The sequence below is a fragment of the Hyperolius riggenbachi genome, chromosome 11, assembly GCF_040937935.1.
Source record: "Hyperolius riggenbachi isolate aHypRig1 chromosome 11, aHypRig1.pri, whole genome shotgun sequence".
In the NCBI taxonomy this organism is placed as follows: domain Eukaryota; kingdom Metazoa; phylum Chordata; class Amphibia; order Anura; family Hyperoliidae; genus Hyperolius; species Hyperolius riggenbachi.
In genome coordinates, this window is record NC_090656.1 from 15,278,384 (window position 1) to 15,302,958 (window position 24,575).

General features: G+C 47.0%; 1 protein-coding gene across 2 annotated transcripts in view; it reads right to left on the reverse strand.

The window, feature by feature from the left end:
* LOC137539198 (polycystin-1-like protein 2) overlaps positions 1-24,575 on the reverse strand; it is a 232,689-nt gene that overhangs the window by 118,110 nt on the left and 90,004 nt on the right. Inside the window, exon 5 of one of the 2 annotated variants that reach the window (XM_068261716.1) lies at positions 16,846-23,099. The exons of the other annotated variant lie outside the window; for it this stretch is intronic. Coding sequence (XP_068117817.1) covers positions 17,079-23,099 — 6,021 coding nt within the window. The 3' untranslated portion in view covers positions 16,846-17,078. Of the gene's footprint in view, positions 1-16,845; positions 23,100-24,575 lie in introns of those variants that run through there. 2 annotated transcript variants of the gene reach the window in all.

Below are 24,575 nucleotides of genomic sequence, written 5' to 3' on the forward strand. Positions count from 1 at the left end.
GGATGTGCGCAGGGCACGTAAGAGTAATTTGGGGTTCTGGCAATCGCCGGACCCCAAATGACTTCCCCCTCCAAGTTGCAAGTTGCATAGTATTTGACACCACCAGCAGTGTACTAATAAATACACCCCCCTGACCTGAGGGGGGGGGGATCTTTGGAGTGTCTGCCTCCATTGCTGGAAGACCTTGTCACAGCCCTGGTGTGATACGTGATGCTGACTCCGTAGATTAGCCTTGCGTGCATCCGACATGTCCTCTGCAATGTGTGCATTCTCTGTTTGCTCAGTATTCAGCACACAAGTCAGCCTCATCAAGGTGTTGTATGTTTGTGTTTTGTGTTTGCAGCTATTTGAATACCTGGTGTCCTATTTGCAAGCAGATTAGTTTCCTAATGTATCATGTAGAAGGGATGAGCCTGTCTTTTATTATTTACTTATATATTCATTGGGAATCACCCTCACCCTGTAAGATAAAGTGATTGATTCGGTGGTACTTTATTCTTCCGCGACAGATTTTTTTAGGAGCAATTGACTTCTGACCAATTGCATGACGGCCTGGTACAACAGCTGCACGAAGGCTACTAGAGAAGCCCTGCAGCGAGTTGTTAAAACAGCAGAAGCCATTATTGGCACTGAACTACCATCACTGGAACTTTTGTATAATACTCGCAGCATGAGAAGGGCCAAAAACATTATCAAGGACAACACTCACCCTGGAAATGCCCTGTTTGAGCTCCTTCCATCAGGTAAACGTTTTAGATCAATCCGCACACAAACAGACTGAAAGACAGCTTTTTCCCATGCGCCATAAACTTGATGAACTGAATCCTCTCTGAAATAATTAACACTGTGTACAAATTGTTTAACCACTTCCCAACTGAGGGGTTTTACCCCCTGACCACCAGAGCAATTTTCACCTTTCAGCGCTCCTTCCATTCATTCGTCTATAATTTTATCATTACTTATCGCAATGAAATGAACTTTATCTTTTTTTTTTCGCCACCAATTAGGCTTTCTTTAGGTGGGACATTATGCCAAGAATTATTTTATTCTAAATGTGTTTTAATGGGAAAATAGGAAAAAATGTGGGAAAAAAATTATTATTTTTCAGTTTTCGGCCTTTATAGTTTTTAAATAATGCATGCTACTGTAATTAAAACCCATTAAATGTATATGCCTATTTATCCCGGTTATAAAACCGTTTAAATTATGTCCCTATCACAATGTTTGCCGCCAATATTTTAGTTGGAAATAAAGGTGCATTTTTTTCAGTTTTGCGTCCATCCCTAATTACAAGCCCATAGTTTATAAAGTAACAGTGTTATACCCTCTTGACATAAATATTTAAAAAGTTCAGTCCCTAAGGTAACTATTTATGTATTTTTTTTAAATTGTAAATTTTTTTTTTTTTTTTAATTACAAAAAAAAAAATTGGGGGAGTGTGGGAGGTAAGGAGTTAATTTTTTGTGTAAAACAAGTTTATTTGTGTGTAAAAAATAGTTAGGGTGTAGTTTTACTATTTGGCCACAAGATGGCAACATTACCAATTTGTTTCATGCGACCTGCAAGCGTCCTTCCGGACGCTTGCAGGAAGTAGAAAGAGGCTGGGACTTTGTTATTTTTCACAATGATCCCGCTGCTCAGCCGAGCGGCAGCAGATCATTGCGGGGCTTAGATCAACGAACGGGAATGGATTTTCCCGTTCGTTGATCTCTGGGCGAGCGGGCGGCGGCGTGTTTACGAGCGGGAGCGCGGACAGCGGCGGGAGTGCGCAAAGTACGGATTTCTCCGTCCCTGGTGGTGAAAGAATGGAAAAAGGGGCGGAGAAATCCGTACGCGCGGGGGTAAAGTGGTTAAACATCTGTAATACCTGGCGTACTTGTATAATTTCTTCTCTTCCTTGTTACTATCACTATGTTCCCTATATGCACCGTGGGGTTGTCATGAAAAGTAATTTCATTGTGTTACACAATGACAATAAAGTGAATTGAATTGAATTGAATTGAATTAAGGTGGCCACACACGATACAATTAAATGATCAGATTTTACAGCAATTCGATAAAAACGATCAGGTTTTCTGAAACATCGAAAGCTTTAATAAAAAGGTTATTGCTGTTGTTATTATTATTATTTATTTTCTGTTTATTTGTTTTTCTGGTGGAACTTGATGGATGGATGTATTTTTTTAACTAAATTAACTACGTAACTACCGGTATATGTTGCTATGTGACAGTCTATGCAGCACCCATTTTACCAAAGTGCCACCAGCACCCTCAGTACCAGCTTCGTCTGAAATACAGTAGCTTATACTTGAGATTTCCCTGCTGCTCACCTTTAGCTTAGTCAGTCCGGGCAGCACGAAGCTCCCAAATCCCAATGATAACCATGAACTTGCGTCTTGTAAACAAGCTTTCCAAACAACATATGCAACTTGGTTATCGACCTATCAGCTCACAGTGTATCCCCTCCCTCTCTCAGTCTGAGTATTGCTGTGCAGGAGCTAGTGTTGGGCGAACATCTAGATGTTCGGGTTCGGGCCGAACAGGCCGAACATGGCCGCGATGTTCGGGTGTTCGACCCGAACTCCGAACATAATGGAAGTCAATGGGGACCCGAACTTTTGTGCTTTGTAAAGCCTCCTTACATGCTACATACCCCAAATTTACAGGGTATGTGCACCTTGGGAGTGGGTACAAGAGCAAAAAAAATTTAGCAAAAAGAGCTTATAGTTTTTGAGAAAATCGATTTTAAAGTTTCAAAGGGAAAACTGTCTTTTAAATGCGGGAAATGTCTGTTTTCTTTGCACAGGTAACATGCTTTTTGTCGGCATGCAGTCATAAATGTAATACATATAAGAGGTTCCAGGAAAAGGGACCGGTAACGCTAACCCAGCAGCAGCACACGTGATGGAACAGGAGGAGGGTGGCGCAGGAGGAGAAGGCCACGCTTTGTGAGACACAACAACCCAGGCCTTGCATGAGGACAAGAAGCCTGCGGATAGCATGCTTTGTACCGCCATGCAGTCATAAATGTAATAAAGATAAGTGGTTCAATAAACAGGGACCACGCGGCAACGCTAACCCAGCAGCAGCAGACGTGATGGAACAGGAGGAGGCGCAGGAGGAGAAGGCCACGCTTTGTGAGACACAACAACCCAGGCCTTGCATGAGGACAAGAAGCGTGCGGATAGCATGCTTTGTACCGCCATGCAGTCATAAATGTAATAAAGATAAGTGGTTCAATAAACAGGGACCACGCGGCAACGCTAACCCAGCAGCAGCAGACGTGATGGAACAGGAGGAGGCGCAGGAGGAGAAGGCCACGCTTTGTGAGACACAACAACCCAGGCCTTGCATGAGGTACCGCCATGCAGTCATAAATGTAATAAAGATAAGTGGTTCAATAAACAGGGACCACGCGGCAACGCTAACCCAGCAGCAGCAGACGTGATGGAACAGGAGGAGGCGCAGGAGGAGAAGGCCACGCTTTGTGAGACACAACAACCCAGGCCTTGCATGAGGACAAGAAGCGTGCGGATAGCATGCTTTGTACCGCCATGCAGTCATAAATGTAATAAAGATAAGTGGTTCAATAAACAGGGACCACGCGGCAACGCTAACCCAGCAGCAGCAGACGTGATGGAACAGGAGGAGGCGCAGGAGGAGAAGGCCACGCTTTGTGAGACACAACAACCCAGGCCTTGCATGAGGTACCGCCATGCAGTCATAAATGTAATAAAGATAAGAGGTTCCATAAACAGGGACCGGCAACGCTAACCCAGCAGCAGCAGCAGCACACGTGATGGAACAGGAGCAGGCGCAGGAGGAGAAGGCCATGCTTTTTGAGACACAACAAACCAGGCCTTGCATGAGGACAAAAAGCGTGCGGATATAGCAGCAATGCTTTTTGCCGCCATGCAGTCATAAATGTAATACAGATGAGAGGTTCAATAAACAGGGACCGGAAACGCTACACCATCCCAGATGTTCATTGGTCATGTTACTTGGTTGGGGTCCTGGAGTGTTGCGTAGTCATTTCCAATCCAGGATTGATTCATTTTAATTTGAGTCAGACGGTCTGCATTTTCTGTGGAGAGGCGGATACGCCGATCTGTGACGATGCCTCCGGCAGCACTGAAACAGCGTTCCGACATAACGCTGGCTGCCGGGCAAGCCAGCACCTCTATTGCGTACATTGCCAGTTCGTGCCAGGTGTCTAGCTTCAATACCCAATAGTTGAAGGGTGCAGATGGATTGTTTGACACAGCTACGTCATCTGACATGTAGTCCTTGACCATCTTCTCCAGGCGATCGGTGTTGGAGGTGGATCTGCACGCTTGCTGTTCAGTGGGCTGCTGCTGCATGGGTGTCAGAAAATTTTCCCACTCCAAGGACACTGCCGATACCATTCCCTTTTGGGCACTAGCTGCGGCTTGCGTTGTTTGCTGCCCTCCTGGTCGTCCTGGGTTTGCGGAAGTCAGTCTGTCGGCGTACAACTGGCTAGAGGAGGAGGAGGATGTCAATCTCCTCTCTAAAGTCTCCACAAGGGCCTGCTGGTATTCTTCCATTTTGACCTGTCTGACTCTTTCTTCAAGCAGTTTTGGAACATTGTGTTTGTACCGTGGATCCAGAAGGGTATAAACCCAGTAATTGGTGTTGTCCAGAATGCGCACAATGCGTGGGTCAAGTTCAATGCAGTCTAGCATGAATTGAGCCATGTGTGCCAGAGTCCTACCAGAATCCTCATCATCCTCTTGTGAGCGTTGTGATAGTTGTTGTGATGCATCATAGTCGTCACCTTCCTCCTGGTCTGCTTCTGCTGACCATTCGCGCTGAATTGTGGAAGTCCAACGTGCACCGCTCTGGCCCTCGTCAGTGGTGGCATGAAATTCCTGCTCCAACTCCAGCTGTTCCTCCTCCTCTTCTTCGTCATAGCTGCTGGGGCCAGCGTTCCCTGAGGCGGATGGCCTGATGTTGGTACCATCACGCTGATCGTTTTCTCCTTCAGATTCCCCCAGTTGCATCATGACAGCTGTTTCCTTGATTTTCAACATTGACCTACTTGGGCCGAACCTCCGATTTTAGGTTCGCGAACCGGGTTCGCGAACTTTCGCGGAACGTTCGGTTCGCGTTAAAGTTCGCGAACCGCATAGACTTCAATGGGGATGCGAACTTTGAAAAAAAAAAATAATTATGCTGGCCACAAAAGTGATGGAAAAGATGTTTCAAGGGGTCTAACACCTGGAGGGGGGCATGGCGGAGTGGGATACACGCCAAAAGTCCCCGTGAAAAATCTGGATTTGACGCAAAGCAGCGTTTTAAGGGCAGAAATCACATTGAATGCTAAATGACAGGCCTAAAGTGCTTTAAAACATCTTGCATGTGTATACATCAATCAGGTAGTGTAATTAAGGTACTGCTTCACACTGGCACACCAAACTCACCGTGTAACGCACCGCAAACAGCTGTTTGTACTAGTGACGGCCGTGCTTGACTGGTGCGCACCATGGCGAGAGTGCAGGTTTTGGTGGCTTTACAGCCCATATGGTCGGCCTGGCTGATGTAGCTGAATGACAGAACAGTGACTGTCCAGCTGATCAAATTTGGTCTGACCACAATGAAGCAACGACCTTATTATCTTTTGTGTGCCCCCCGAGACACTCATCTAGGCGCCGGTCATTGCTTCATTGTGATACGCAAGCCCCTTCACCACGGCAAGGTAATGATCACGAAGGGGAATGGGCGCATGTACATGCCTTTTCTTTTGTTGTTGCAGCTGCCCTCAGTGCAGCCAGAAAAATTAGGCAGTCATGTACACGCACCATAAAAATTATTACAGCCTAAAAAATTCAGCAATCCGCCTGGAGTCCCGGACCCTGTTGGTGGTGGCGGAGAAGGTAGTGAAGCGGCCTGCAGGCAGACATGCTGTGTGGAGGGACTGGGAGCGACTTAGTCTTTTTGGGGCAGGCCAGGCAGCCAGTCACACGGCGTGCAGGCAGAGATGCTGTGTGTGCGGGGACTCCGGGATCCATGCCTCATTCATTTTGATAAAGGTGAGGTACTTAACACTTTTGTGACTTAGGCGACTTCTCTTCTCTGTGACAATGCCTCCAGCTGCGCTGAAGGTCCTTTCTGAGAGGACGCTTGCGGCAGGGCAGGAGAGAAGTTGGATGGCAAATTGGGACAGCTCTGGCCACAGGTCAAGCCTGCGCACCCAGTAGTTCAAGGGTTCCTCATCGCTGTTCACAGCAGTGTCTACATCCACACTTAAGGCCAGGTAGTCGGCTACCTGCCGGTCGAGGCGTTGGTGGAGGGTGGATCCGGAAGGGCTACGGCGAGGCGTTGGACTAAAGAACGTCCGCATGTCCGACATCACCATGAGATCGCTGGAGCGTCCTGTCTTTGACTGCGTGGACACGGGAGGAGGATTAGTGGCAGTGGTACCTTGCTGGCGTTGTGCTGTCACATCACCCTTAAAGGCATTGTAAAGCATAGTTGACAGCTGGTTCTGCATGTGCTGCATCCTTTCCACCTTCCGGTGAGTTGGTAACAGGTCCGCCACTTTGTGCCTGTACCGAGGGTCTAGTAGTGTGGCCACCCAGTACAGCTCATTCCCCTTGAGGTTTTTTATACGGGGGTCCCTCAACAGGCAGGACAGCATAAAAGACGACATCTGCACAAAGTCGGATCCAGTACCCTCCATCTCCTCTTGCTCTTCCTCAGTGACGTCAGGTAAGTCAACCTCCTCCCCCCAGCCGCGAACAATACCACGGGAAGGTTGAGCAGCACAAGCCCCCTGCGACGCCTGCTGCGGTTGTTCTCCTGCCGCTGTCCCCTCCTCCTCCTCCTCCTCCTCCTCCCCCAAAGAAACACCTTGCTCATCATCCTCTGAGTCTGACTCGTCTTCTGCACACGACCTCTCTTCTTCCTCCTCCTCCCCCCTCTGTGCTGCCGCAGGTGTTGAGGAAACAGCTGGGTCTGATGAAAATTGGTCCCATGCCTGTTCCTGCCGTAACGGTTCCTGGTCACGCTCATTCACAGCTTCATCCGCCACTCTACGCACAGCACGCTCCAAGAAGTACGCGTAGGGAATTAAGTCGCTGATGGTGCCCTCACTGCGGCTCACCAGGTTGGTCACCTCCTCAAACGGCCGCATGAGCCTGCATGCATTTTTCATCAGTGTCCAGTTGTCGGGCCAGAACATCCCCATCTTCCCAGACTGTTTCGTTCTACTCCAGTTGTAGAGGTACTGGGTGACGGCTTTCTTCTGTTCTAGCAGGCGGGAGAACATGAGCAGGGTCGAGTTCCAGCGAGTGGGGCTATCGCAAATGAGGCGTCTCACCGGCATGTTGTTTTTACGCTGAATTTCTGCAAATCGTGCCATGGCTGTGTAAGAGCGCCTCAAATGCCCACAGAACTTCCTGGCCTGCTTCAGGACATCCGCTAAGCCAGGGTACTTTGCCACAAATCTTTGAACCACTAGATTCATGACATGTGCCATGCAGGGTATGTGTGTCAGCTTCCCCATATGCAAAGCGGCAAGCAGATTGCTGCCGTTGTCGCACACCACGTTGCCTATCTCCAGGTGGTGCGGGGTCAGCCACTCATCCACCTGTTTCTTAAGAGCAGCCAGGAGAGCTGCTCCAGTGTGACTCTCCGCTTTGAGACAAGCCATGTCTAAGATGGCGTGACACCGTCGTACCTGGCATGCAGCATAGGCCCTGCGGAGCTGGGGCTGTGTAGCTGGAGAGGAGAACTGCCACTCAGCCAAGGAGGAGGAGGAGGACAGCGAAGAGCATGTAGCAGGAGGAGAGGAGGTGGCAGGAGGCCTGCCTGCAAGCCGTGGAGGTGTCACAATTTGGTCCGCCGCTCTCTGCTTGCCATCGTTCACCACCAGGTTCACCCAATGGGCTGTGTAGGTAATGTAGCGGCCCTGCCCGTGCTTGGCAGACCAGCCATCCGTGGTCAGGTGTACCCTTGACCCAACGCTCTTCGCAAGAGATGACACCACTTGCCTCTCAACTTCACGGTGCAGTTGGGGTATGGCCTTTCTCGAAAAATAAGTGCGGCCTGGCATCTTCCACTGCGGTGTTCCGATGGCCACAAATTTACGGAAGGCCTCAGAGTCCACCAGCCGGTATGGTAACAGCTGGCGAGCTAACAGTTCCGCCACGCCAGCTGTCAGACGCCGGGCAAGGGGGTGACTGGCCAAAAGTAGCTTCTTCCGCTCAAACATTTCCTTCACGGACACCTGACTGCTGCTGTGGGCAGAGGAGCAGGAACCGCTCAAGGGCAGAGGCGGAGTGGAGGAGGGTGCCTGTGAAGGTGGAAGGGAGAAAGCGGCAGAAGCAGATAATGCACCTGATGGAGGAGGAAGAGGAGAAGGAGGGTGGCTTTGCTTTTGTGTGCTGCTGCTGCTTTTGCTCAGGTGGCCATCCCATTGCTGTTTGTGCCTTTTCTCCAGGTGCCTTCGTAAGGCACTTGTCCCTACGTGAGTGTTGGCCTTTCCACGGCTCAATTTTTGTTAGCAGAGCGAACAGATGGCTTTGGTCCGATCTGAGGCACACACATTAAAAAATTTCCACACCGCTGAGCCACCCTGGGATGTGGGCACTATGGGGACCTCAGCAGCTGATGCTGAAGGGCAAGTTGGCTGGCTGTACATAGGTGGCGATACATGGTGCCGGACTCTGCCACCAGCTGTTTCTGACGAAGAGCTGCCCCAGCTTCTTTCAGCAACTTCTCTCCTCCTACTACTCTCTGACTCCCCCTCTGAACTGTCCCCCTCTTCATCTCCTCTATTGGGAACATACAGAGGATCCCTATTACCGTCATCATCGTAGTCATCCTGCCCAGCTTCGCTTGCCTCAGACAAATCCAAACTTGCACCATCAGTAGGTCCTTCATCCTCCTGACACGTTACATCCATAGTGTTGCCGCGTAACTCAGACATATTAGCTGGTGAAAATTCATCTGGCTGTAACAACAATGGCTGTGCATCAGTGATTTCAACACTAAATAATTCTTGCGAAGTGTCAAATGCAGCGGAAGTGGTGCTAGTAGTAGCGCTGGTGGCTGAGCAAGATGAGGTGTTCTGTGTCGCTAAATACTCAACCACGTCCTGACAATCTTGGGAGGTGATGGGACGTGCCTTCTTCCGAGCACTGTACTGTGGGCCAGGTCCACACGAAATTACATTTACACGACCTCGCGCAGACCTGCCGGGTGGCCTTCCTCTGCCTCTGCCACTACCTCTTCCTCTTCCTCTACCTGTTTTGTCCATATTGGGTATGCACGGAGTGGTATATCACACTGCGTGCACTCACGTAGGTAGGTGGGTTCACTTAACTGCACAGGTATGCGCACTGATGCGGTGGGTTCACTGAACAGAACAGGTATACAGTGGCGGGTTCACAGAACAGGTATACAGTGGCGGGTCCACTGAACAGAACAGGTATACAGTGGCGGGTCCACTGAACAGAACAGGTATACAGTGGCGGGTCCACTGAACAGAACAGGTATACAGTGGCGGGTCCACTGAACAGAACAGGTATACAGTGGCGGGTTCACAGAACAGGTATACAGTGGCGGGTCCACTGAACAGAACAGGTATACAGTGGCGGGTTCACAGAACAGGTATGCAGTGGCAGGATCACTGAACACAATAGGTATGCAGTGGCGTGTTCACTAAACAGGTATACAGTGACGGGTCCACTGAACAGAACAGGTATACAGTGGCGGGTTCACTGAACAGGTATACAGTGGCGGGTCCACTGAACAGAACAGGTATACAGTGGCGGGTTCACAGAACAGGTATGCAGTGGCAGGTTCACTGAACACAACAGGTATGCAGTGGCAGGTTCACTGAACACAACAGGTATGCAGTGGCGGGTTCACTGAACAGGTATACAGTGGCGGGTCCACTGAACAGAACAGGTATACAGTGGCGGGTCCACTGAACAGAACAGGTATACAGTGGCGGGTCCACTGAACAGAACAGGTATACAGTGGCGGGTTCACAGAACAGGTATACAGTGGTGGGTCCACTGAACAGAACAGGTATACAGTGGCGGGTTCACAGAACAGGTATGCAGTGGCAGGATCACTGAACAGGTATGCAGTGGCAGGATCACTGAACAGGTATGGAGTGGCAGGATCACAGTACAGGTATGCAGTGGGCTGAGGGCTCACTGAACAGAACAGGTATGCAGTGGCAGGATCACTGAACAGGTATGGAGTGGCAGGATCACAGTACAGGTATGCAGTGGGCTGAGGGCTCACTGAACAGAACAGGTATGCAGTGGCAGGATCACTGAACAGGTATGCAGTGGCAGGATCACTGAACAGGTATGCAGTGGCAGGATCACAGTACAGGTATGCAGTGGGCTGAGGGCTCACTGAACAGAACAGGTATGCAGTGGCAGGATCACTGAACAGGTATGGAGTGGCAGGATCACAGTACAGGTATGCAGTGGGCTGAGGGCTCACTGAACAGAACAGGTATGCAGTGGCAGGATCACTGAACAGGTATGCAGTGGCAGGATCACTGAACAGGTATGCAGTGGCAGGATCACAGTACAGGTATGCAGTGGGCTGAGGGCTCACTGAACAGAACAGGTATGCAGCCAGGAAGAAGTTAAGCCTAACTAATCTTTCCCTATATGAGAGACTGCAGCAGCTCGCCCTACTCTCACTAATGCAGGCACACGAGTGGCCGTAATGGCCGCCGCTGCCTGCCTTATATAAGGGGGGGTGGGGCTCCAGGGGCTAGTGTAGCCTAATTGGCTACACTGGGCCTGCTGACTGTGATGTAGAGGGTCAAAGTTGACCCTCAGTGCATTATGGGGCGAACCAAACTTCTTCCGCAAAAGGTTCGCGTGCGGTACCACGTTCGCCGGCGAACCGTTCGGCCCAACTCTTCAGTAAACACAGCAGTGGTATGGTAATGCTGACTGAAGAGTTGTCACTGCTCACAAGCAACGTGGATTGCTCAAAATTTTGGAGGACTTGGCAGAGGTCCAACATGTTGGCCCAATCGGATCCACAGAAGCTTGGCAGCTGTCCGGATGCGCCTCGGTACTGCGCCGTCATGTACTGGACCACTGCACTCTTCTGCTCACAAAAGCGTGCTAGCATGTGCAGCGTAGAATTCCAGCGCGTAGGGACATCACAACACAGCAAGCGATGGTGGGGGAGATTGAAGCGCTCCTGCATCTTGGCGAGTGCCCCCGAAGCAGTACTGGAATTTCTACAATGTTTGGCCACTCGACGCACCTTCAACAGAAGATCGGCCACGCCTGGGTATGTCCTCAGGAACCGCTGAACTACTAGGTTCATCACGTGCGCCAGGCAAGGGATGTGTGTCAGCTTAGCCAACCTTAAAGCGCGAATGAGATTACTCCCATTATCACACACAACCATGCCCGGTTTCAGGTCCAGCGGTGCCAGCCACAAATCCGTCTGTTCCTTTATTCCCTTCCAAATTTCCTCCCCTGTGTGCTGCTTATCCCCAAGGCAGATCAGCTTCAGCAACGCTTGCTGACGCATGCCAACAGCTGTGCTGCACTGCTTCCACGATCCTACTGCTGCTGGGTTAGCGTTTCCGGATGAGGTACAGCTTTGAGATGCGTTGGAGGAGAAGGAGTCAGAGAGGTAGGTGCTGCTGTTGTTATCCAGTGGGAGGGACGGCGGTGCAGCTGTTTGTGGCGTGGGCAACACCCGCGCCGTAGCAGGTGAGGAATCGCTGCCAGGCTCCACAAGGTTCACCCAGTGCGCGGTAAGGGAGATGTATCGACCCTGTCCGAACGCACTCGTCCAAGTGTCAGTGGTGAGGTGAACCTTGCAGGCAACGGCATTCTTCAAGCTTCGGGTTATTTTGCTGACCACGTGCTCATGCAACTCACGTAACGTGGGATGGCCACTGACATCATGCCCTTGAAGCTGTTTGTCTCCACCACTCGATATGGCAGCATTTCGCAGGCCAGAAGCTTGGCTATGCTGGCTGTTACTGCTACGGCCCGGGGGTCATTTGCTGGCAATTTCCTCTTGCGCTCAAACATCTCCGACACAGACAACTGAACCGTAGCGCTGCACACGGAAGGGCTGTTGGTTGTTGTGTTTGATGAACACTGGGAGACCTCAAGAGCACTACTCCGGAAAGTGACAGTGTCAGCGTCGTCTGATGTTTGTGAATGTTGTGAACCACGCAATGGCTGGGCTACTGCTGCTGCTGAGGCGGGTCTGGTGGTGAGTCTGGTGAACCCAAGGGAGGCAGTGTTGCTGGTACCCTGTCCTGCCGCGTTTGCCCACAGAGTGGGATGTTTGGATAGCATGTGGCGGCTCATGCTGGTGGTGGAGAGGTTGTTAATACTTTTCCCCCTGCTCAGGCGGGTCTTGCACACCTTGCAAATCGCCATGGTAACATCCTCAGTGCAGTCTTCAAAGAAAGCCCAGACTTTGGAGCACCTGCCTCCTTGCTGGCGATTTCTGTTTGCTCCTCTTTTGCCTCTCACTTGAACTTCCACGCTTGTGGTGCCTGAAATTGCGCGCCGCCTACCTTGTGGCACAAGGCGAACTCGTGCAGCAGTGGGTTCTTCAACAGACTCATCTGTGCTGCTGCTACGACGGCGATGTTCTCGTTCAGAAACAAAATCTGGGTCTATGTCCACATTGTCCATACCCTCCTCTTCCATCTCCTCAAACTCGTCATATGTCATTATGGGGGGCCGCCGCCGTGGAGTAGAGCTCCCCAGAACAACCTCTGCGCAGCTCACTCCAACGTCGTCTTCCAGATCTTGTCGGCCGACCTCCTGCAATTGCAACCCCTCCTGCCCAACTTGCTCTGGGATTTGGGTTTCCGAGTCCTCCTCGGACTCGCCTTGTATTTCAGTGCGCGGTGCATTTCCCACAGTTAATGGTTGTGAATCCGGGCACAACATTTCTGGCTGTTCCTTCATTGACCTTTGAAAGGTGGAAGTTTGTTGGGCTGGGAATAGCTCCTGCGAATACCCCATTGTGTCCTGAGGTAATTCATCGGACTGGTTATCTGGCAGTTGTGTGCGTGGTGTCGCTGCCGGTTGTGTCAGCTTTGTGCCCACTGGCTCCTTGTAACTGGCTGAGGACTCGGACCTCGTGCGTGATGTGCTGGTGCTGCTTAACCCACTGCTGGACGCTTGAGAGGTCATCCAAGTAATTATCTGGTCCTGTTCTTTTGGATCTGTGAGGGTTGTTGTCCTGGACAACATGGGCGGTATTGAGTGGGTTTTCTTGGGTGCTCCCCTGTGGCCTGTACGTGAACCGTCAGGGGAAACACCTCTTCCCTTGCCCCTTCCTCTTTCACCGGATTTCTTCCTCATTTCACTTATCCTTACAGTACACGCTGACTGGCAGCAGTACAGTGGCAGTACAGAAATGCTATACAGTACCACTATTCCCAGCAGCGACACAGAGCACAATGCTATACAGTGGCGGGTGAGCGGTGTACCACTATTCCCAGCAGCGACACAGAGCACAATGCTATACAGTGGCGGGTGAGCGGTGTACCACTATTCCCAGCAGCGACACAGAGCACAATGCTATACAGTGGCGGGTGAGCGGTGTACTACTATTCCCAGAAGACACAGAGTGGCAGTAAACAGAATGCTATATAGTGTGGCTGAGCGAGGTACACAGAGTGGCAGTAAACAGAATGCTATATAGTGTGGCTGAGCGAGCCGTGTACTACTATTCCCAGCAGACACAGAACAGTAAACAGAATGCTATATAGTGTGGCTGAGCGGTGTACCACTATTCCCAGCAGCGACACAGAGCACAATGCTATACAGTGGCGGGTGAGCGGTGTACCACTATTCCCAGCAGCGACACAGAGCACAATGCTATACAGTGGCGGGTGAGCGGTGTACCACTATTCCCAGCAGCGACACAGAGCACAATGCTATACAGTGGCGGGTGAGCGGTGTACTACTATTCCCAGAAGACACAGAGTGGCAGTAAACAGAATGCTATATAGTGTGGCTGAGCGAGGTACACAGAGTGGCAGTAAACAGAATGCTATATAGTGTGGCTGAGCGAGCCGTGTACTACTATTCCCAGCAGACACAGAACAGTAAACAGAATGCTATATAGTGTGGCTGAGCGGTGTACCACTATTCCCAGCAGCGACACAGAGCACAATGCTATACAGTGGCGGGTGAGCGGTGTACCACTATTCCCAGCAGCGACACAGAGCACAATGCTATACAGTGGCGGGTGAGCGGTGTACCACTATTCCCAGCAGCGACACAGAGCACAATGCTATACAGTGGCGGGTGAGCGGTGTACTACTATTCCCAGCAGACACAGAGTGGCAGTAAACAGAATGCTATATAGTGTGGCTGAGCGAGCGGTGTACTACTATTCCCAGCAGACACAGAACAATAAACAGAATGCTATATAGTGTGGCTGAGCGAGGTACACAGAGTGGCAGTAAACAGAATGCTATATAGTGTGGCTGAGCGAGCGGTGTACTACTATTCCCAGCAGACACAGAACAGTAAACAGAATGCTATATAGTGTGGCTGAGCGAGGTACACAGAGTGGCAGTAAACAGAATGCTATATAGTGTGGCTGAGCGAGCGGTGTACTACTATTCCCAGCAGACACAGAACAGTAAACAGAATGCTATATAGTGTGGCTGAGCGAGCGGTGTACTACTATTCCCAGCAGACACAGAACAGTAAACAGAATGCTATATAGTGTGGCTGAGCGAGGTACACAGAGTGGCAGTAAACAGAATGCTATATAGTGTGGCTGAGCGAGCGGTGTACTACTATTCCCAGCAGACACAGAACAGTAAACAGAATGCTATATAGTGTGGCTGAGCGAGGTACACAGAGTGGCAGTAAACAGAATGCTGAGCGAGCGGTGTACTACTATTCCCAGCAGCGACACAATGACTGGGGGGACCCTGGCTAGCGTGGCTGGAGCGCGAACTACCCTGCCTGCCTACCCAAAGCTAAACCCACAGACAAATGGCGGAAATATGACGTGGTTCGGGTATTTATTTACCCGAACCACGTGACAGTTCGGCAAATCAGAGCGCGTTCGGGTCCGAACCACGTGACCCGTTCGGCCAATCACAGCGCTAGCCGAACGTTCGGGGAACGTTCGGCCATGCGCTCTTAGTTCGGCCATGTGGCCGAACGGTTTGGCCGAACACCATCAGGTGTTCGGCCGAACTCGAACATCACCCGAACAGGGTGATGTTCTGCAGAACCCGAACAGTGGCGAACACTGTTCGCCCAACACTAGCAGGAGCAGACAGAAGACGTTTACGGGACAGATTCAAACAATTCTATAAGCTCCATTTTAAAATACGGATCAGTGAATAACGGTGCACAGTGCCTATGCATAAAAATGGTGGCGTATTAAAAAGATGCGCTTATCGCTATTTATCGTTAGTACTGCAAAATAATGGCGCGCAGGGAAAAAAAGAAGAAAAACGGCACACAGTAACGTTATTTATCAATAGCGCCGTTCATATGTCAAACAGCAGACGTATTGCGCACAGTAACGTTATTTATCAGTAGCGCCCTACATAAGCCAAACTGCAGACGTTATTTAACTGCAAAACGGTGAATGGATTTAATGTAACACTGTCAAGGTTAGGGTTAGGCACCACCAGGGGAGATTTAGGGTTAGGCAGCACCAGGGAGGTCTTAGGGTTAGGCACCTCCAGGGGGGGTGGTTAGGGTTAGGCACCACCAGGGGGGTGGTTAGGGTTAGGCACCACCAGGGGAGATTTAGCGTTAGGCAGCACCAGGGAGATCTTAGGGTTAGGCACCTCCAGGGGGGGTGGTTAGGGTTAGGCACCTCCAAGGGGGGTGGTTAGGGTTAGGCACCTCCAGGGGGGGTCTTAGGGTTAGGCACCTCCAGTGGGGTGGTTAGGGTTAGTCACCTGCAGGGGGGGTAGGTTAGGGTTAGGCACCACCAGGGGGGTGGTTAGGGTTAGGCACCACCAGGGGAGATTTAGGGTTAGGCAGCACCAGGGAGGTCTTAGGGTTAGGCACCTCCAGGGGGGGTGGTTAGGGTTAGGCACCTCCAGGGAGGGTGGTTAGGGTTAGGCACCACCAGGGGGGTGGTTAAGGTTAGGCACCACCAGGGGGGTTTACGGGTTAGGGATAGGTACAGAGAGGGTTCTGTGTGTTAACGCTAAATAATGATAAGGCTTTAATGCTAAATAAAGACCAGGCTTTAACGTTAAATAGCAATAAACGACAAACGGATTAGCGGCAACACTGTGCGCCATTATTTGCAGGCGCCATTTTCAGATGGATCCTTTAAAATAAGTTTAATGATTTTTTTTTTTAAATACAAGAGTACTTTACAGTGTTGCTTGCAAATTTTCGCCAGTCATTTTCGCATTATGGGCCATATGCAATTAACTTTTTCTCCTGAGTTTTCTCCAAGGAGATAATTTTTCATCTTGTATTTAAAATACATTTTCAGCATTTTGGAATGGAAAAAGTACCAAAAAGTAGTTGAAAAACTACTATCAAAATTATTTTGACAATTTTCTTGCTTGCTGGTGATTAAAAATGTGTTTTATTTATAAGTTATGAAAAGAAAACCTAGGAGAAATCTCAGGTGAAAAAGTGAATTGCATATGGGCCTATAAATGCCATGTTTGATTTTGAGAACATTTCCATGAAAATTCCTTGTTTTTTCGCGTTTTTGTATTTTTCGTAAAAAAAGTGGAAGAATCAATATTTTACAGTTATAATTCATGAAAAAAATGCAGAAAAACAATATTTTTACCACTAATATTTTTATTATGAAAAATCAATATTTTTACCATAAAAAGTGTGAAAAATAACAACACTTATTTTTGATGGCATTTTCTCTCGACAACTCATTTTAACATTTTCAGAAAATTATTGTAAAAAGAATATTGGCATTTTCGCTCATCACAAGTACTGTACTTCATTCAACATTTTCAAAACATTAGGCTATATTTAAAAACTACATAGCTGTTTCTTATAATGATACGCAGACATGAGTAGAAATTATTAGAAAAATGACTGAGAAATTTAATTTATCTTGAGTTAGATGTCCTCATTTTGGTTAATTATAGTAACCTTTCCATGTTTGTATCTGCTGTAGGTTTTCACTTGGAGATGTCTGTAATCTCCTGACTTGTACCAGTTTTTCAATAAAACTCTCAACCTGGGTTCAGATTCTTTATTGTAGTAAAAGGTTATTTCCCGATCAGAGTCAGATTTCAATCCAATTATCTCTAATGTCTCAGACTCCTTAACATAAATCAAGTCTTCTTTCCCGTCTTTGGCAAAGTTGTTTATCATTTTTGTACCGGTGGAATCTATGAGGTTATAGACATCTCTTCCTTCTCCTCCATGAAGGACATCATATCCACCCATGGGCTGTATGAGGTCACTGCCTCCACCACCGTTCAGGTAGTTATCATCATCATTTCCTATAAGTATGTCATCATAGCTGGAGCCCAGTATGTTCTCTATTCCAAAGTAGAGGTCTCCCTCAGCATCTGCACCAGCTCCATACCCAAGATACAGGTTTACAAACACACCCCTTTCAGTACTGAGGTCTCCTAAGAACAATAAGGCATCTGAACCTGTGCCTCCATACACTGTATCAGCCCCTGGACCTGGATAGATAACATCATCCCCTTCTTCTCCAAGGATTAGGTCATCTCCATCACCTCCATGGATTTGGTCATCTCCAGCTCCACCAGAAAGATAGTCTTTTCCATCTGATCCATAGAGAATGTCATTTCCCTCTTTACCATACAACACATCAGTGTTTTTACCCCCTATAATTGTATTATTTACACTATTTCCCGTGATGAAGTTTCTTTCCTGAAGAGATCCATATACAGTTGGCAAAGACTGGAAGACCCCTGTTGAGAGATCAAGGTGTAACTCTGTAGTGAGAAATCTGTTATCCGAAAGCAATGGTTGTATTGCTAGAGTGTCTTCAGAGTAGGTGAACACCATGTTATTAGTTTTCACTATCAAATGTCTGTAATTTGTATCTCTGCCAAAATTCAGTAGACGACATTGCCATTTAGCAGCTGAAGGAGCAGATAACACTATGTCCTGGGCATGGCCATCATGTGCAGTTGTGTGTGCTTCATAATGGATATCTTCAAAGTTAACATCAAGTATCAGATAATCTACTTTTTGATCAGCTGCATAATTGTCAATTTCATAAAGGCCTTCATAATGTCTCCTTAGCATGTACGTGTCTCTGCCACCCTCACCCACCATTGATGATCCATTTGTCCCTGGATCAATGTAATTGTCTTTTGCATTTCCAAATATTTTAATGAATCTGGGAGATCCAAAAATTGTGGTGGCCCCTTCATATAGTCCAGATCTAGTGTCCAGAGTGTCCATGGGTAATGTATCTCTGGAGTTATCCACAGCATATGTGACTGGTGTAAATTCGCTTGGAATGCTGAAGATTATTCCATCCTCTGTCCGGATCTGTAAATGTCTGTACTGTTCAGATTTGCACCAGTCGATTAATGTAACAATGCAAGCACCACTATTAATTTCCAAGTCATCTGTTTGGGTAAAGGACTTGTGAACTATTGTCCCATCTGCAAAATAATCAACAGAAATGCCACGGTTAAAAGACAGGTTGTTGAATTTCTCCTTAATATAAAGAACATCCACAGCACCATCTTCTGCATAGTTATTTATTGATATTTTATACCCCTGACAAGACACGATATATGTGTCACTCCCATTTCCTCCAGTTATGTCTTCTGCTCCTTGAATGAAATTAGGCTTACTGTTTCCTTTAATTGTGTCATAGAATGGCGAGCCTACCACAGTCATTATATACTCATTTCCAGGAATGGAATTTAAGTCAATATTTACTCCGTATTCATAATCACTATAATCTAATATCAGTGGAGTGAATTGAGGTGTGGCTGTTGTGTTGGAGATCGAGAACACAACAGAGTCTTTGGTTTTAAATATGATATGTTGCCATTGCCATCCTCTCTTCCAGTCCTTGATGATAACGCACATTTTTCCATTAGAATCCCATATCTTCAGAGACTGTGGAAGTGTGAGGCCAACCTCCAGAGTTTTATACTCTACGGGCAGCTCAGCTATGTCCATTAAGTCATCATTTGCAAAATTATCAATGGTGTCACAGCTTTCTTTTTCTTGTATGAAATACATATCATTACCCTCCCGACCGACAACAGTATTTGCGCCGCTTTGTCCTTGAATCACATTATTCAAATGATTTCCTTCTATAGTGTCATCAAAATCAGTCCCTATAACAGTGACAACTGTTTCCCAAGGTGGATTTTGCAGGTCAACATTCATGGTGGAATCCCTGTTTGAGAAATCCAGAGTCACAGGATGTAAGTCAACTTTTCCATTCAACCTGACATTTCCAACATCAAACAGGACTCCATCAGTGCTTTTAAAGCTCATATGTTGGTATTCTTCTCCAAGAAACCACTTCTTAATCTGAACTTCATGAACATTATTGTAAAATAAACTAAGATCATTGCCTACTTTTCTGGCATTTATTTGTTGATATGAAATATTGAAAATTAAAAGGTCCATCAGTTTGTCATTTGCTTGATTACAGATGTCAGTTTTCCCTCCTTCAAGTGGAATATAGTAGATATCCTGACCATTCCCACCATGGACAAAGCTTATTTGTGGGCCTAAGAAAAAAACATCATTTCCATCTCTACCGTGAAGTTCATAATGATATTTATCAAGAGTGTAAGAAAGACCTGTAACAACGTTTTGTTGCACAGCAAAGAATCGGTTGGGTTTGGCATTGCCCAAATAAGTACCGTATAATGACTTTTCATCTGCAGTTATGGAAGCAATGACCTCCTCGGTTTTTAGTGGAATCAACCAAACTGCAGTTACTGTTGCCTGCTCCATTTTAATATTTAGAGATTCTCCAATTCCTAAAACCACATCCACTGACTCACAATCTTTATCAAAATATATCTCCTTTATAATTCTTGCAAATGTAACAGGATCAGTAAGTGTGACAATCATTGAACTGTGGTCGGTTAGCTCAACATGAAGGTTTCCACCATTGGCAGAGTCTTCCCCTTTTGTGAAGTCTACTATTCTATGACATGTATGTCCATCTTGTTCATCGAAGACCTTAAAGTAATTCTCAGCGGTTTGCAATTGGTGCACAGTATCCATACTCTTTCTGTGCTCTGCATCTAGACTATTCACATTAGAGATCCATCCAAGTACAGTGATCTGTTTCCATATGTCCACAAAGCCATTAGCTAGGTCTCTAATTGCTAAACCAATGCCTTTAATTACAGCCACAAATTTGTCCTGTAAACCAGCATCTGGAGGTAAAGAATCCAGCTCATGTTTAATTTCATGGTAGAGTGCGTCAATCACTAGACGAATTATGGTCAAAGCTACAGTTACTGGAAGCATTTCTGGACCAGCCAGTGCAGTGATAAATATTGCTCCATCAAGTGCTGCATCCACGATTCCAACTGTACCACCTTGCTTGAGATCCTCATATATATTAAATGCAGTAAAAGCAACTGAAAGGACAGGGACTCTCTTAGCCAGACTTTCAGCTTCCTTCAAACCACTTGTGAATTTTGCAGCTTCTGCTTCTCCTAGACCATCTGCAATCTTGGAAACTGAGCTCTGAGCAACTGTCCCAACAAACTCATTAACTGCTGCATTAACCCCAGTCAGTTCCGACAGTCCGTGCACACCCTGGGCTAACATGACACCTCCTTCCCATTTTCTGCCCTCAGCAAACATCTGGTTTGCAGCTTGAAAGCCCATCAAAGTGCCATAGATGGCCAGGCCATGGTTGATTTTGCCAGAGGCTGAAAGGGTGTCATCAAAATACGAGTCCAATAATTCTTCTGATTTTAAAGTACCCCTCTCACCTGGCATTAAAATCTCTTTGGTGTCTGAAGGGTTCTGTCTGCTCTCCAATACTATCTTGATACCTTCTGCATATCTCTCAACTGATTTCATTTTTTGATATTTGGCCAGATCTTCTGAGGTCAATTCCTTAATTTTGTTGGTTATTTTGTCCACAAGTTGTCTCCTGTCTTCCATCATCTTTAACTGTAATTCTGTCTCTAAGCTTTTTCCTAACCCATCATGTTCAAGTGTTAGGAGGTCACTTTTTACTTCTTCAGATAGTGGCCTTGGTGCTTGTCTGCTGGGTCCACTAGTTGGTATTTTGTTTAGCTGGAGATCTGTATTTCCCATCTTTATTTTAGCATCTTCTGGTGACAATTCTGTGGGTTGTGGATGGTCATCGGGTAACCGTGTATCGTAGTTTCCACTATATGTCTGGTGTAGCCAGCTCTTCAAAGCAAGCAATGTTCTCTGTTTAACTTCACGGCGCTGAGTCTGTTTAGTTGTCTCATAGTCTAGACCTATGGCGGCTGCGTTTCCTGCCCATGTTCCACCTCTTGTCATGGGGTTGTTAGAGCAAAAATGTTGAAATGTATCGCAAAGGTCCCAGCTTAGGCGATTGGTAATAAATGTGTTTGGATTTCTAACAGCCTCTGAGATATGCGTGGCGAGAACAGCAATTCCATCATAAGGATTAATGTGCCCAATTTCACTTTGTTTTCCACCCACCCATTTTTTTGCCATGTCTACAAATGTTTCCATGTTTTCCATTTTATCCATTTTTTTATATGTTATGTGATCACTTTTCATAATGTCTTTAAATGTGCCATCGATGAGACTGCTGTCAGTGGTGTCATATAGGTTCACATAGAAGTCCTTCATATTTATACTGTAGATGTAATCCTTAAATTGATACAGCTTTACAGATGTTTCCATTTCTTTATCAATGGTGTTACAGATATCACAAATTTTGTTGTATTTCCGAATCTGATCTTCTACTGCCTCATACAGTTGGTCGTATATTTCCTTGGTAGGAGCATCTTGCATTTGTTTCTCAAGTACATTACGCGTATTTTCCTCTATTTTGACTTGTGTAGTAACTTGTTTCCATGTGTCTTTTAGTTTAATGTTGTTGTCAATGGTTATGCCATATTCCTGTAGTTCTCTCTGGTATGACATGAGCAGCTCTCTTCTCTTTGTGTTTGCACTTTGTATGATATCCTTTATGTTATCTAATAATCCATCCAGGCTTTCTATTGTACGGACCTCGATAGTTCCATCTAAGTCATTATGCACATTTAGACTTTCCTTGTCCAGATGTTCTATTTTTGTATCTCGCAAAGTATCAACCTCTGTTCCAAACAGTTCTCCTGCAGTGTCTCCAATAAACTGAGCAATGTCATTGTTTGAAATGCTATAGTAGACACCATTTTCTACATAGTACAGGGGAATGTCAGCCCGAGGTGCCAGCGGGTCATACTGTATGGCAATATTCTGTCTGTCTAGCCACACTGGGCTTCTCCCTGTTGTATCACTCACTTCTCTCAGGGTGTTGTCTTCTCCTAAGTAGAATTTTCGCTTGTGTTCTGGGTTATATTTACTCCACAGTTCTGGATCATCTTTGTCAATTGTCACTTTGCTTCCATCCTCCTCCACTATGACCTGAGCTGTGCGAACAGAAACAGAACCAACAGTGACTTGTCCTCTTTTCAGTCCAAGCAAGAATTGTTTGGTAAAAGCTTCACCGTGTTTCCCAGCTCCAATTTCACAAGAGACTATACTAATTTCTTGAATTGTTCTTTGCTTTGATGGCCAATGAAGAGGGGGCTGAGGCTCCCTCAGTTTCAGAATAACATTTGCTAACTGATTTGCTGTTTCTCCGCCAACAGACACCTCACCCTCCCTGTGACCTCCATGTCCTACCACTGTGAGCTTGGTATGTTCTGTTATCTCTACAGCATGGGTTCCTTTGGTTTTAAAAATTTTGAACTGACCAGGAGGATTATTCCACTCCAGCAGAGATTTTGGCCGGTTTCCTGCTGTTTTCTTATTGAACAAGGAATCAGCAGCATTTTGGATGGTGTCATCTGAGCCAACTTGAATAACAATTTCGTTGTCAATGTAATCACTCTGTAAGATTTCTGTTTCATCGTATCGATAATTTCTATTCATAGTCTTGGTGGATACCTGTAAGGAGCAAACAAGAAAATCAAGATCAGAATTCAAAATGTTTGTGCAACATAACTTAAATAAACATTTTTTTTTTTTTTTATGGTATATTATATTTTGGAAAAACCTAAAGTGGACCTTAGGTGAACTGATGAGATAGACAATTGTATCCAGGGGTGCTCGGATACCTCTTTTCAAAATCCGAATTGATCCGGATCCGGACACCGAGATATCTGGACCCGGATCGGATATCTGGATCCGAAAATTCTGATATCCGCTTACATGCGGATATCCGAACGCATTATCCGGGCTATACGGGCGGATTCGGATATCCGGATAGAAAGAACGGAAGTGGCCTATAAATAGCTTCCAAAACGTTTTTTGAGGTAAATGTTGCATGTAGTATCATGTTTCTTTAACCTCCTTGGCGGTTTATTTTTTCTGCAAAAATTGCAGAAATCCAATTTTTTTTTAATTTTTTTTTATGTTTCATGTAAAGCTACCAGAGTGGTAGCTACATGAAACTCCACTAGAGGGCGCATGTGTCCCTCTAGTGTGATTGTCGCCGGCATCAATAGCAAACAGGGGAACGTGTATATGACGCGCTCCCCTGTTTGGCTTCTCCTGTTGCCATGGCGACGATCTGAATGACGTCATGGACGTCAGCCGACGTCCTGACGTCAGACGTCTCCGATCCAGCCCAAAGCGCTGCCCGGAACTCATTGGTCCGGGCAGCGCAGGGCTCTGGCGGGGGGGCCCTCTTGTGCCGTTGCGTGCGGGCGATCATCAAGCTGTACGCGCGGCTAGCAAAGTGCTAGCTGCGCGTACAGCACTTTACAGTGTGAAAATCGCCCCACCAGGGGCTGAGATCTCATCCTGCGCGGCATAGCCCGAGCTCAGCTCGGGCTTACCGCCAGGGAGGTTAAAGGGAAACACTAATTAAGTCTACTGCTGTGCTCTCCAGAACCCATTAATTACATTATTCCATCAGAAAATATTGTGTTAAACTACAATTGGCTTACAAAAAGTCCTCAAAGTTCAATTGGGATAGTTCATCCATCCTTGGGATCTTTGCAGAAGATTCAGTGTTCAATATTATTAGAACGATCCTACTGTGTTTATTGCTCCTGAAAAACGTACACAGATCTCCACATAGGGTGATAACGTTCAAACTGTCAATCTCAGGTAACACACCACCACAGTGCGTTTGTGACTTGTGAGGTTAGTGCCAAACAATTAAAGTCCCACACCCCTTCTCCTTATATGCTCACCACAACTAAACCACCCCAGGTTTCAGGTGGATCTTAGGCAGTACTCAAATGCACATCTTGATGGTGTTAATCCTGTAATAAAACACCTCAACATAGGGCAATACTGTTCATATAGATTCACACCAATTAATGGTAACCCTCTGTGCAGAAAAATCGTTCTTTCTCTCCGTGTGTGTGGTGCTACCACTCCCTACCCAGCAATCTGCTCACCGGATAGAGCCCA